Source organism: Pituophis catenifer, unplaced genomic scaffold (genome assembly GCF_029215685.1).
Source record: "Pituophis catenifer annectens isolate HBS135680 unplaced genomic scaffold, rPitCat1.0.hap2 SCAF_3, whole genome shotgun sequence".
Lineage (NCBI taxonomy): Eukaryota > Metazoa > Chordata > Lepidosauria > Squamata > Colubridae > Pituophis > Pituophis catenifer.
Window position 1 is genome coordinate 174,590,358 of NW_027256883.1, and position 14,958 is coordinate 174,605,315.

A 14,958-nucleotide genomic window follows, 5' to 3' on the forward strand; every position below is an offset into this window, starting at 1 on the left:
AACTCGGGAAATAAGAAACACTTGGATTTCTGGAATGATCTTTATTCTAGTAAATGTATCAGATTGAGGAGACATGGAATCTTTGAAAGCCTGTCAAAACAGTTCTACAGAGCTACTTATATCTAGCATTCTTAGGCTCTTTCTCACACTTTTCACTCCCCAGAACTAAAGACTTGTCTCTGTAATATCTTCCTCCTTTCTTTATGTTCCCAAGGTTGTTAGACATTCCATCACCCTCTCATAAACAATAAAGTCTAAGAAAAGATGTTCTAAGATGCCAGGCTTCTAGTTGGTAACTATTCTACCTCCCACCCCTCAATGGAATAACTATGCTAAACAGAAGGAATGAAAGATAGCATGGGAAAACCTCAAAGGAGTGGTCTTTTCAAAAAATTTATTTCTGTAAATTTTATGTGGATGAGACTAGAGGATTCAGTGTCATCTAGAAGCTTCTGTAGCAGAAGAACAAAACAGCGTCCTCCTCTCAGCAACAGACTGTTGAGTGCCCAGCTAATGGAGCTGTGAATTGCGATGGTTTCATATTCCTCTCTGCCTTCCCACCCTCATGAATTCAAAGCAGTTGCTCTCTTTCTTCTTTGCAGTGGATACCTGGTTGCACTGAAGGCTGAGCGAATTCTGAGGGTGGCAGTTGCAAGGCCGGCAGCCCTCCCCGCTTGCAATTTTCCAGTGATTCACCGCACACTCATCACACTTCTCTCCCACCACATTAGGAAGGCAGAAACAGCGTCCAGTTTCATCATCACAGGGCACATTTCTGCGACTGCCCAGGATGTTGCAGGCACAGTCTGAAAAACAAAATAGAGCCAGTTGCCTTGTCAGAACTGCTGAAAGGAAGAGGGGGAGAAGTATTGAAGCTTTCTGATACAAAATAGTATCAGACTGAAGAGACACAGTTCTAGAATATAGTCAAAGGTGACAAAAGAGCTATTTTTCAGGCTGTCTTCCCCCTTTACACTATTGCTCCATGCACTGAATTTGTGAAATTCATTGCCACACCATAGTTATTTCTATGAGTTTAGATGCCCTTTGGAAAGGGATTAGAACAGTTTGATGGAGGAGTAATATGCTGCATAGTTCTTCCAGGAAATAAATTTGGAACATTAATTCCAGGATCCCCATTTTCCCAGCTACATTATTTTTTACTTTAGCTTTCCTATAAAATATGGAGTTGAGCAGAAGGAACAACCAAGATAGTTACATCTACTTCTGGAGCTTCAATCTGGGGGGGGGGCACTTGTACTTCAGATTGAAGACGACCATTATAAAACACAAATACTGATATCTCCAATCCAAGAATTATAAATGTTGGTATCTGGAGAATAGTTTCAAACTGAGAGTAGGAATGTTGTTTGTGTGCATGCTCTACTAACCAGTTACTGTATTATGGCATTTAGATTGAAACTTTTTTTCCCTCTTAGTTTAATAGGGTAGATGAGAAGCCAGGCTTTTAGGAGGAAAACAATTGCTGGGATTTTATGTTACTGTTTGCCTGATCCAATTTAACAGTTGCTTACTGCCATCTCTTGGGGAGTAACTGAAGAATGGCATTATTGCTCATATATGGCTACTGCTTGTGACTTGACTGAAGTTCAGATCAAAACAACATTTGCACAAAAGATTGATGCTGCTTGAATGAGAGTCATTCTAAAATTTACAGGTAAGAAGTGAGATTAGTTTAGCAAACTGAAGCTCATCTTAAATCACAAACCCAAGTTCTCACTATTGAACCCTGGCAAAAAAACATCTGGATCTGCAAATATGAATGCAAATAGAATTGACAATTTTGAAATTTTAAAAGACAAAACTACTTCGAGATTAGATTTAATGTCTATTACAAATTTAAAGTGGTGAAGCTATGGTCTGATTCACACATTTCTTAATGAGTTGTTTATTAAGTAAGTTACAATTGTCTGAGTTTGTATAACATAGAAAGCTACAAACCATTATTTACAAATGTCTATGGAAATTCTCAATCATACAGGTCATGGCTGTCCTAAAGGCAGCTGGACTTTCTCGGTTTTTTCCTTGAAAATATTTCGCTTCTCAGCCAAGAAGCTTCTTCAGTTCCGACTGAATCTCCTTGGATTAGAAGTGAAAAAACCAAGGAAGTCCAGTTGCCTTTTGAAAAGCATCTTTGGGACATTATTTACCAACAAAGAATTTCTATTAGCCATCTATGCACAACACAACTGAGCAAGACATCCCCTCCCCCTTCTACCTACTTATCTCAACTCCATGCATTGGCAGCTCTACTGGAGATGTTGATCTGACATCCTCCAGATATTTACATTCCTCCCAGCCACTTGCAAAGGTGACTGGAAGGTTGGTTCCACTTTTCTCCCTTTTTGGATGACTTTTTTGCCAGCTTTTCTCAAGCAAAAAAATATATATGGATATCTTCTAAGATGCAGTTGTAGTTATTAACCAATAACAATTGTATGTGCCTTTTTCCCTCTTTTTTTTTTTCTAAACCATTTAATCACTTGGACTGGCTATGTGAAAAAATAGCTCACCTTTTCTTGTTCTAAAGTGGGCTTCAGTATCCACAGCACATTCTATATTTATTGTATAATTGCAAACTCATTAAGGGAGTACACACAATCTCATAAGCAAAACTTAATTTTCTAATCTCGCATATTCTAACTTTCTAAACTGGCCAATGAGCTAAAAATAACTGAAAATATGGAAAAGGGAAATCAAAATGGTCAATTTCTCCCCAATGAAGAACTGTTATATATATATATATAACAATACACCAAGACTTGCATATATATATATATATATATATATATATATATATATATATATATATGTATATGTATATGTATATGTATATGTATATGTATATGTATATGTATATGTATATGTATATGTATATGTATATGTATATGTATATGTATATTGCATATATATATATAATATACAATATATATATTATATAATATATATAGAGAGAGCATATATATATATATATATAATATATATAGAGAGAGCATTTTATAAGCATTTTTATAATATATAATATATATAGAGAGAGCATTTTATAAGGAATGTGTGTGTGTGTGTGTGTTATCTAATGCTGGAAACAAATACAAATCACAGTAGATTTTAACATTAATAAATGGAAGACTCAACCACTTCCTTTTCTCAATAATTCATAGGATAACCTAAACCCTGCATATCTCCTGATATAGCCTGTGGGACTACATCTTAACATTTGAATCATGCAAACTTCTTTTCCTTCTGTTCCTAATGAAGAGATTTGTACATCTTAAAGCTTTCCCAAGTACTGTACATTTTAAAGAAATAATATTGGTTGATTTGTGGTACACAAAAGATCAGTATTAGACCATTTATATCACATGCTGAGGATAAGGCCTGCATCTTGTCACAATGAGGGTGTCATTGGTTTGTCATGGTCTTCTAATGCCAATGTCACCCACTTCATGAAATGGTTCGAGTCATTTACATTGCAATAGATCCTCTTGATCTATTTCAGGCTTCAACCTACCTCTGCAACCTTGGGGGTTAGAGTTGGTCAACTGAGTAAAGCCAGGTTTGCAAAGATGACAACGGTCTCCTTGCACGTTGTCCTTACAGACGCAACGACCGTCCATGCGGTCACAGCTAGAATCAGGAACAGTGCCATCTGGATCACACTCACAAGCTGAAAAGAAAGAAGTTAAAACTATAACTTTTTAAAAGTTGCAGCCCTATTGCTGAAACAACATCAAACTAAAGAACAGTTTGGAATTTTATATGGGAATTTATTATTCTTAATTTCTCCCTTTATTTCTTTTACTTGCCCTTCTAAGGTGTAAATGTGACTGCATATTCTTGTATTTTTTTTAAAAAAACAACAATTCTGATATGGAACAAGGCCTCATGTCCAAGCTTGGCAGGCCAAAAAGACAATAATAATGAGCTGAAAGAGAGCCAAAGATGCTTTACTCATTAGTGATAAAGACTTACAGATATTATAATACGCATTGTAGAGTGCAGTAGTGTTCCTCATCATGTATCTTCTAATCTTAATAAAGAACTAAGGAAGCAAAGTAGGCAGGTGGGCAATGGCAAAATGGATTATGATCCTGAGCTCATCTAGGAAAACCAGGGCTGGGTTGGCAACAGAAAAGACATTTACACATTTACCCTTTTTTTGGGAGAATTAGCCAGTTGGAAGGAATGCTGGTGAGTCACACTCATCTTGCCTGATGTGTTTCCACCCCATTCTGGAACTATTCTTAATTAGATTAAGAACAACCACTAGTGATCTATCTGATAGTGATTTAAAATTGGCCCATACTGGTTGGCGTGAAAACAGCATATGAATGAATGAATGAATGAATGAATGAATGAATGAATGAATGAATGAATGACATTCACAAGTTAGTCAGTGGCTTGTAACTAAATTTGGTTTTCTCTTTCCTTTATTGTAATTGGTGCACCACATCTCTCAAATTAGGCCAGGCTATATTTGAATGCTTCGTTTTGTTTTGCAATAGAAAAGGAAAAAAATACTTTTCTATTATGCGGCCACCAAAGTAGGATGCTACAAGTGAAATATAAAATAAAACCACAACAAAAAATACATCAATAATTAAACTATCCTAAAATTGGTTCTAAAGAAGAGAGGTGAAAGAAAGAGAAACAGGAATATGTAGAAGGAATCTTGAGTCTATTTTCAGATTTAAGTTAGTTCAAATCATCCTTATTTCCTAGGAAAATCTGAGAACTGTCTTCAGAAAGAAGCAGTTAGGATAATGATGGCGAACTTTTAGACACCGAGTGCCCAAACTGCGTGTGCATGCCCATGCCCAAACTGAAAGGTGCACGTGAATGTGCGCATGCGTGGACATGTGCAAACATGTGCATGCCCGGACATGCACATGTGCATGCCCGGACATGCACGCATGCACAACAGAGACCCAAAGACCAGCTGGACGCCGGGAGATGGGGCATCCCAACACTGGCAGTGCGGCAACAGTTAAGATCTTTTTCTGTTGTGTCCTTCTGTTTCATCATTTGCAGGGAAACAGAAACCCACAAAAGAAATGCCACAGAGATCTGACTTGGGGCAACAGTGCGCGTGCCAGCAGAGAGGGCTCTGCGTGCCACCTCTGGCATGTGTGCCATAGGTTTGCCATCATGAAGTTAGGAGCTCCCATCAGAAATTCAATGTATCATCAGCAACTTCAGTGTTTAGGTTTCTACAGAGTTGGTTACTTGAAAGAAAAAATCACTTTGCCAAGAGCTTCCTGGAATTTTATATTTCTATTTCTTTTGCCATTTCTTTGCTTGTTTGCTTTGAATAAATTTAAAAAGAACTTTTAAAACAAAGAGAATGTGTGTTTTTCTGAAGTTTTTATCAATAAAACGTATTCTGGGAAAATATGTTATGAAATTGGGAGAAGGCTTAAACATCACTTACGCTGACAGACCTCTGAATGGCCAAGATCAAATCGCCGGTTACGAAAGAAGTTTATTTTGCAAAGTTCACAGTTCCTCCCTGCTGTGTTGTGCTGGCAATCTTCACATACACCCCCATTCTTTCCCCCATTTGCTTGGTATACACTTTGGTCAAAATGGCATTTGTGGGAATGTCCATTACAATTGCATCCTAAAAGAGAAAAGAAAGTAACAACTCATGTGATGCTCAGTAAAAAGAATGGTGTTTTTAACTTTTCAGTTTCAACACTAGATGGCACTTTGGTCTCTTTATCGATAATAGAAGTATACACACACACACACACACACACACACACACACACACACAAAACCTATCGAGGAAAATCAGGGTTATTAGATCTGGGCTGCAAATATTTGGATCACACAATATTGAAGCCCATACACAGAAATCTGTTGGCATCTTATGCTTATCTAGAATGTTGCAACCCAAATATAATAACCCTACAATAAATAAACTTAATAGAAATATCTATAACTTTACATACATTCACATACATACTGCCTTAATCCATGGTACCAATTTTTGGTGATTTTTTTTTTAAGCACATAACTTGAATTTGTGTTTATACTTAACTAACATGTGCATTTTGTTGATTTCTAATTTTTACTTAATCATTCCTTTTCCATAATCACTGAGGAAATATATATTGTAATTAATGTAACTACTCTAATGTTTTCTGAACTTATTTTTCTATCCTGTGATTCCCCAGACCTTTGTTGTAGATAATACAGGAGAATTATAGTACACATGATAAAATAGAAATAGAAAAAATAGAAATTAAAATGAATATATTCTCATAAAATCACCAAATTTTTGGTATTCTCATAAGATTTGAAAGCTAGCAAACCTCAACCATTTTTTTTTAAAAAAAACTTAAATTAAATGTACTTAATCTGAATACTGGCCATTATCTTGATGGGGAATTAGGATGACATGGCAACTGTAAATATCACATTACCAACCGTTTGTTTCCACAAAGACCTGCAAAAATGTTTGATGATGATGTCAGCATAAACCAAAGCTTGGTAACTTATTATTATAGAATGTGGTGGAATGCTATAGTTAGTTTGGCATATTGTTTTGGTTTCTCAGAGGAAAACTAGGGTTTGCTGTGCATGCTTTGAAAGTAATTCAGAAGTGCTTCAGACTTAATGATAGCATGAACATGGTATCACTCCGCTAACATTGGCTAATATTTTTCCAGGCTTCTACAAGATCCTGAAGTGTCACATTTTGAGGAGTTCTCTCCTTAAAGTTTATTCCTTATCTTTGTTTTTATAAATAAAGAGACAAACAAACACAATACTCCTCCATCCTTCTATTTTCCTCACAACAACTCTGTGAGGTGAGTTGGGCCCAAAATTACCCAGCCAGCTTTCATATGTAAAATGAAACTAGAACTTACAGTGTCCTTTTTCTAGCCTGGAACCTTAAGCACCAATTCTAAATCTTTAAAGTAACAGCAAGTTTATTTTTCTAGACTGCCAAAAAATGACAGAAAATGCTTATTAAAGAGCAAAGTGATATTCATGCTGGGTATTGAAGTCCACAGCTCTTAAAGTTGCCAAGTTTAAAATACAAGTTTAGTGCAACATTTCTTCAAAAAGAGAGAGACAGAGAGACAAACAAACAGAGACAGAGAGAGACACACAAACATACAAACATACATAATTTTGTGTTAAGAAACCAAGACAGTATGATAAGTAAAAATAAAACAATAAAAATCAATAGCAACATTTAAAAGAGAAAATAAAATATCCATCAATGTTAAAAATTAAGAAAGTTTAAGATGTGTATATAAATTAATGCTTCTAATATATCTCAGCATTCTGAAAGTTTTAAATGTTGGTTATGTCTATGTTCAGTTACCTTTTCCTGATCTTCCCTTTTTCTGATTCTGTATGTCATACAACTAATACTTGCAAAGTTTTCTGCAATTATAACATATACCAATTTATTTAGGAATGCTACCTATATTTTTGGAAAGCTTTATTAAATAAATATTTTCCTGGGAAATCACATAGGCATACATACTATGACATTCGTTAGGATTATCATCTTCAGCAGGTCTCCATGGCTGATCATTGTAAAAAGATGCACATTGATCACAGTTTGGCCCAGCAGTATTGTGTTGGCATACACAACGCCCATGAACCTAGAATGTAAAGAAAATCTAGTTTTAGTAGCATGGCAACTTGTCCTGCTGCTATTGCCCTATAGTTGCTTCTCACACTCATTTGCTCCTTACATTGTGTCTCTTTCAGCCTAATTTGGCAGAGAACAAGTTCCATTTTGGCTTGTTTGCAAGATTACTTTCCAGCTCTGCTAATACAAAGAGCTTTTTGTGTAAGTCAGATGCTGTTTCTCACAGTTCATATTTAAGTCTGAATGCCAAACTATTTAGCCCTAGAAGGCATTGTTACCAAGCCTAGTCCATACCTGATCAGAAAAACAAAAAATATGCAATCCTCTCAGTAGCGCAGATTCAAAAAGCTACTAAATGAAGGGAAATTTTGAGGTTCTTCCCGTAAGAAGCCCACCATCTTGTCTAGCTAATGTTCCTTCTGTCCTTCCGACCATAATGTGAAATGATGGAAAGAAAGAAAAAGGAGCATATGAACAAGATAACCATACACACACACACACACACACACACACACACACACACACACACACACTTATATACATATATATGTTTTCATAGATTTTCACGGGTACAGGTGAAAATCCATGGGAAAAGACCCGAATACGCCAAGACTTGCATACATATATATATATGTATGTATGTATGTATGTATGTATGTATGTATGTATGTATACATATATATACATATAGAGAGATCTTTTAGTGGGTGAGCCTTCGCAGATGTCTACAGCTATTCAGATTCCTTCCAACTTTCTTTTCTGCTTCTGATCTTTACCAATTTGATGCAAGACTAAACTATAAAGATTTTTGTTGGTGTAAAAGCCAGAATGTCAGCAGCAGCTGGAAAATAATAAGAGGGAGGGCGCAGGTCAGGGAGGTGGTCTCAAAACCCCCCTTTAATTTTTTCTTACAGTACTAACAAACTTTGGTAAGCTTAAAATTTGACCATCCTTAACCTTGATGCTCTTTGGAGCATTTCCAACTTGACTGGAAATTGAATTCTCCTCATCTCTTCTGCCCCAAACCATAAACACTGAATATAAGAAAGTCCTATTGAGTGAAGGGTAAAGAAAGCAGGTAAGTCTCTTCCCTGCAGGTACCAGTTTCTGATTACCTGTCTTTTCTAGATATCTGTGTTCAACTATATAACAAATTAAATATTAAGCAAACACTTGAACTTTTGTCTAAACCTTGGCAGTAGGAAAGTCAAGGCAGGAACCTAGCTAAACTGGTGGGCACGAAGTTTTAAGATAGTCACAAATGCGTTCTGAATCAGACTAAATCCTGCACTGGGCCAAAGTGTTTCTGAAATCAGTCTTAATTGATATAAAGGAAAAAATATCCCCTCTGACAATTAGACACCGTACAATGCAGGAAATTTTCTCTGCTTTTCAAAAACACAAAGTATTTCTAGCACATTAGTGCACACCTGCAGAAACTTGTAGAACCATATCTGTCACTAAGAGATCAGGTTGCAGCACAGACTCCCAAAAATGAAATGAGAACCTAGAAAGTTATACAAAGCCACGTTTCTTCCCACACTGGATGAATGACTGGAAAAACTGATGGAATTAGCAGAGATGACTAAATTGCCTGCTCTAATAAAAGAAAATAATACATTTTGTTTCTGCTTGGAAACCACTTCTGGATTTTGTGATGGGGAAAAAAATGAAACTTTGACTTTGGGTTTTGCCGATTAGTTAAGTTTGTTATAGAAATGGCTAATACATATTAAGTGTGTAAAAATAAAAAGTTGAGACAATGTTATTATTTTATACTACTGTACTCAAAAAGTTAGAAGTCAGTGTCCCAAAAGTGCTTTTTTCAAGAGGCAACTGGACTTTCTGGTTTTTCTTTAAAGACATTTCACTTCTCATCCAAGAAGCTTCTTCAGCTCTTAGAAATCAATACTTTTCTTTTTTTTTTCTCCTTCACTATATATTTCTCTCTTTCCCCATTTCCCTTCCCCCCATTTTCCCACTATTTTCATATTCATTTGTATTTTATACTTTGTTAAGTTTAATAACATTAGGAAAAAAAAGCATTCTCTCTCTCTCTCTCTCTCTCACCATAACTCTGGGCTGTCCAGAAGAGGCATCAGGGGCAGCACAGCGGTCTGCATGCCCGTGACAGAAACAGCTGCCTTGGACCTGCATCTCATTTAAGGCATAGAAAGCACTGGGTAAGCGGTACCCCTGATGTGGAAAACGGGTCAACTGTGTGAAGTTGATTCTCAGGTTGGTGAATTCAGCCAGATCTATTTCGGATGAAAAAGGGAGAAATAAATAGAATTCTGGGACAAGTAGGCAAAATAAAATCCAAGTTCTTTAGCTATGTCATCAAGGACCGTATGGACAGGGACAGTCAGGTTAATATTATTTGTGGAACAATTCTTGGGAGAAAGAATAGGATCATTATTGAGTCTCAACAGCCATGTATGCATGCATGCATGTATACACAAGTGTGGTATACACACAAAAATAAATACTGCACAGACGTATGTGTGTCCAAGCAAATAGATGCAATGCCCACAGCTCCAGTGCAATATTGTTTTGGAGAAAAGCTTTTTCAAGGGTATTAAGATGAGTTTCCCCTTCATGAATTACTGCCTTGTCATGGCGAAGGGGCTTGCATAGGTCAATGAAGCTATGAGCTATGCCATGCAGGGCCACCCAAGACAGACAGATCATAGCAAAAAATTCTGACAAAACGTGATCCACTGGAGAAGGAAATGGCAACCCCCTCCAGTATCTTTGCCATGAAAACCCCATGGATAGTACCAAAAGGAAAAGTGATATGATGCCAGAAGATGAGCCCCTCAGGTCGAAAGGTGTCCAATATGCTACTGGGGAAGAGCAGAGGGCTAGTATTAGTAGTGCCAGAAAGAATGAAGCGACTGGCCCAAAGCCGAAAGGACGCTCAGCAGTGGATGTATCTGGTGGTGAAAGGAAAGACCGATGCTGCAAATGCTTTTCTCCATAGGAACCTGGAATGTAAGATCCATGAATCAAGGCAAGCAAGAAGAGATGACAAGACTGAACATCGACATCTTAGGAATCAGCAAACTAAAATAGACAGGAACAGGTGAATTTAATTCAGATGACTATCAGGTATACTACTGCAGGCAAGAATCCCTCAGAAGAAATGGAGTAGCCTTCATAGTCAATAAAAGAATAGGAAAAGCAATACTGGGATAAAATCCCCAAAATTACAGAATGATCTCACTTCAAATCCAAGGCAAACCATTCAATATCGCAATAGTCCAGGTCTATGCCCAACCACTGGTGCTGAAGAGGATAAAATTGACTGGCTCTATGAAGCCCTACAGCACCTTTAACACCAAAAAATGATGTCCTTATCATTATGGGGGATTGGAATGCTAAAGTAGGTAGCCAAAAGATAACTTGAATAACAGGCAAGTTTGGCCTTGGAGTACAAAATGAAGCAGGGTACAGGCTGATAGAATTTTGTCAAGAGAATATGATGGTCATAGCAAACACTCTTTTCCAACAACCCAAGAGACGACTCTACACATGGACATGACCAGACGGTCAACACAGAAATCAGAATGACTATGTGCTATGCAGCCAAAGATGGAGAAGTTCTATACAGTCAGTAAAAACAAGACCAGGAGCTGACTGTGGCTCAGATCATGAGCTTCTCGTTGCAAAATTTAGGCTTAAATTGAAGAAAGTAGGGGAAAGCATTAGGCTACTCAGGTATGAACTAAATCATATCCCTAATGAATATACAGTAGAGTGACAAATAGATTTAAGGAATTAGTTCTGATAGACGGAGTGCCTGAAGAACTATGGATGGAGGTTCGCAACATTGTACAAGAGATAGCAGCTAAAACCATCCCAAAGAAAAAGAAACGCAAGAAAGCAAAATGGCAGTCTGAGGAAGCTTTGCAAATAGCTGAGGAAAGAAGGGAAGCGAAAGGCAAGAGAGAAAGAGAAAGATATACCCAGTTGAATGCAGAATTCCAGAGAATAGCTAGAAGAGATAAGAATGTCTTCTTAAATGAACAGTGCAAAGAAATAGAAGAAAACAATAGAATAGGAGGACCAGAGATCTCTTCAAGAAAATTGGAGATATGAAGGGAACATTTCTTGCAAAGATGGGCATGATAAAGGACCAAAACAGCAGGAACTTAACAACGGGAGAAGAAATTAAGAAGAGGTGGCAAAATTACACAGAAGAACTCAGGGGTGAAATGTTATCAGTTAGGACTGGATCACCCGATCCGGTAGTGATGGCGGCTGGTGGTTCGGAGAACCGGTAGCAAAAATCCCTGCTCCCCCCCCCCAGGGCGGTGTACAGCCAGGATAAAACATAGCATATAAAATTTAAAAACATTTTAAACAACAATTAAATAATTTTGGCCCAAATTTAAAACAACCCAATTAAAACCAAATTCGATTAAAAAACTGAAAGGATGGGATCAAGCCAGCCCAGCTAGATGGAACAAGTGTGTCTTCAGGGCCCGACGAAAAGTCCGGAGGTCTGATATCGTGCGTATCTCAGGGGGCAGGTCATTCCAGAGGGCAGGTGCTGCCACAGAGAAGGCTCTCCCCCTGGGGGTCACCAGCTGGCACTGCCTGGCCGACGGCACCCTGAGGAGGCCCTCTCTGTGCGAGCGAACCGGTCGGTGGGAGGCTATTGGCGGCAGAAGGTGGTCTCGCAAATACCCCGGCCCTAAGCCATGGAGTGCTTTAAAGGTGGTCACCAACACCTTGAAGTGCACCCGGAAGACCACAGGAAGCCAGTGCAGCTCGCACAGGAGAGGTGTTATATGTGAGCGCCCCGTCGCTCCCATAATCCCCCGCGCAGCCGCATTCTGGACCAACTGCAGCCTCCGGGTGCACCCCAAGGGGAGCCCCATGTAGACAGCATTGCAGTAGTCCAGGCTGGAAGTGACAAGTGCTTGAGTGACCATGCGTAGGGAGTCCCGATCCAGAAAGGGACGCAACTGGCGTATCAGGCGAACCTGATAAAAAGCCCCCCTGGCCACAGCCGTCATATGCTCTTCTAAAGACAGCCGTGTGTCCAGGAGGATGCCTAAGTTGCGAGCCCTCTCCGTGGGGGCCAGTGTTTCGCCCCCAATAGCCAGCGATGGCACCAGCTGGCTATATCGGAACACCGGAAGCCACTTTTACTTTTTACTTTTAAAAGCATTTTTTCTACAACCTCTTCAGCTGAAAAAATGCTTTTAAAAGAAAAAGAAAAACCTCTTCAGCTGAAGACATTGTAGAAAAAAATGCTTTTAAAAGCCTCTGACGATCCCAGCTGAGTTTCCTGATCATCAGAGGCTTTTAAAAGCATTTTTTACAACCTCTTTGGCCAAAGAAATTGTAGAAAAAATGCTTTTAAAAGTTTAAAAAAAGTTTGGCCACACCCACCCAGTCACATTACCCGCCCCCACCTAGCCACGCCCACAGAACCAATAGTAATAAATTTTACATTTCACCACTGGAAGAACTATACGAGAATGAACTTAACATCCCTGGTAAATTCATTCCAAGATGGGGTGGTCACTGACCTCGAGCCAGACATCCTAGAATGTGAAGTGAAATGAGCCTTAGGAAATCTGAGCAACAATAAAGCTAGTGGAGGTGACAGTATTCCAGCTAAGCTATTCAAAATCTTAAAAGACGATGCAATAAAAGTGCTACACTCAATTTGCCAGCAAATCTGGAAAACTCAACAATGGCCACAGGATTGGAAAAGGTCAGCTTACATTCCAATTCCAAAGAAAGGCAATGCCAAAGAATATTCAAACTATCGCACCATTGCACTCATATCAGATGCTAGTAAAGTTATGCTCAAAATCCTACAAGCTAGGCTCCAGCACTATGTGGATCGAGAACTACCAGAAGTACAGGCAGGATTTCGACGAGGCAGAGGAACTAGAGATTAAATTGCCAACACACTCTAGGGAGTTCCAGAAAAACATCTACTTCTGCTTTATTGACTATGCTAAAGCCTTTGATTGTGTGGATCACAAAAAAATGTGGCAAGTTCTTAAAGAGAGGGAAGTACCAGACCATCTTATTTGTCTCTTGAGAAACCTATATGCGGGTCAAGAAGCAACAGTGAGAACTGGACACAGAACCACTGATTGGTTCAAAATTGGGAAAGGAATCCGACAAGGCTGTATACTGTCACCCTGCCTATTTAACTTATATGCAGAGCACATCATGAGAAAGGCGGGGCTAGATGACTCAAAAATTGGAATTAAGATTAAGAAATATCAACAACCTCAGATATACAGATGATACCACTCTAATGGCAGAAAGAGAAGAGGAACTAAAGAGCGTCTTGATACAGGTGAAGAAGGAGAATGCAAAAGTTGACTTGAAACTCAACATTAAAAAAACTAAGATCATGGCATCCGGCCCTCTCAATTCCTGGCAAAAGGATGGGGAAGAAATGGAGGTAGTGACAGATTTTAGTTTCCTGGGCTCCAAGATCACTGCACATGGGGACTGCAGCCAAGAAATTAAAAGATGCTTGCTCCTGGGGAGGAAAGTTATGGCAAATCTAGATAGCTTACTAAAAAGCAGAGACATCACCCTGCCAACAAAAGTGCTTATAGTCAAGGCTATGGTTTTCCCAGTTGCAATGTATGGCTGTGAAAGTTGGACCATAAGAAAGGCTGAGCGCCAAAAAATTGAGGCCTTTGAACTATGGTGCTGGAGAAGACTCCTGCGAGTCCCTTGGACTACAAGGCGAACAAACCGGTCAGTTCTAGAGGAGATCAACCCTGACTGCTCTTTAGAAGGCCAGATCCTGAAGATGAAACTCAAATACTTTGGCCACCTAATGAGTGGGAAGGACTCACTGAAGAAGAGCCTAATGCTGGGAAAGATTGAAGGCAAAAGAAGAAAGGGACGACAGAGAACGATGTGGCTGGACAGAGTCACTGAAGCCGTAGACGTGAGCTTAAATGGACTCCAGAGGATGGTAGAGAACAGGAAGGCCTGGAGGAATGTTTTCCATTGGGTCGCGATGGGTCGGACATGACTTCGCAACTAACAACAACAAGATGAGTTTAAAATAGCAGTTGGTATATTTATAATAGAACATAATACTGCATGTGCCCAACATTCCTTATCTAAAATAGGCCCAATCTATGCACGCAGCTGTGCAGGAAATAGCTGGTGGTGCATATCACAGATGTTTTTTGTGTGTTTACAGAAGGTGATGCAAAACACAACGTGACACCACTTATTGATGTATTTTTCTCTTTTATTAAGACATCGAATAGCATTTTTTGGCTCTCACAATCTAGTTTTACAATTATAATTTACAACTTGAA

General features: G+C 38.7%; 1 protein-coding gene across 1 annotated transcript in view; it reads right to left on the reverse strand.

Annotated features, from left to right (window-relative positions):
* LAMB3 (laminin subunit beta 3) overlaps nt 1-14,958 on the reverse strand; it is a 65,395-nt gene that overhangs the window by 24,925 nt on the left and 25,512 nt on the right. Inside the window, exons 7-11 of the mRNA XM_070939803.1 lie at nt 9,707-9,894; nt 7,526-7,646; nt 5,453-5,641; nt 3,533-3,688; nt 610-806 (exon numbers count right to left, since the gene is read on the reverse strand). Of these exons, the coding sequence (XP_070795904.1) occupies nt 610-806; nt 3,533-3,688; nt 5,453-5,641; nt 7,526-7,646; nt 9,707-9,894 (851 nt within the window). The remainder of the gene's footprint in view (nt 1-609; nt 807-3,532; nt 3,689-5,452; nt 5,642-7,525; nt 7,647-9,706; nt 9,895-14,958) is intronic.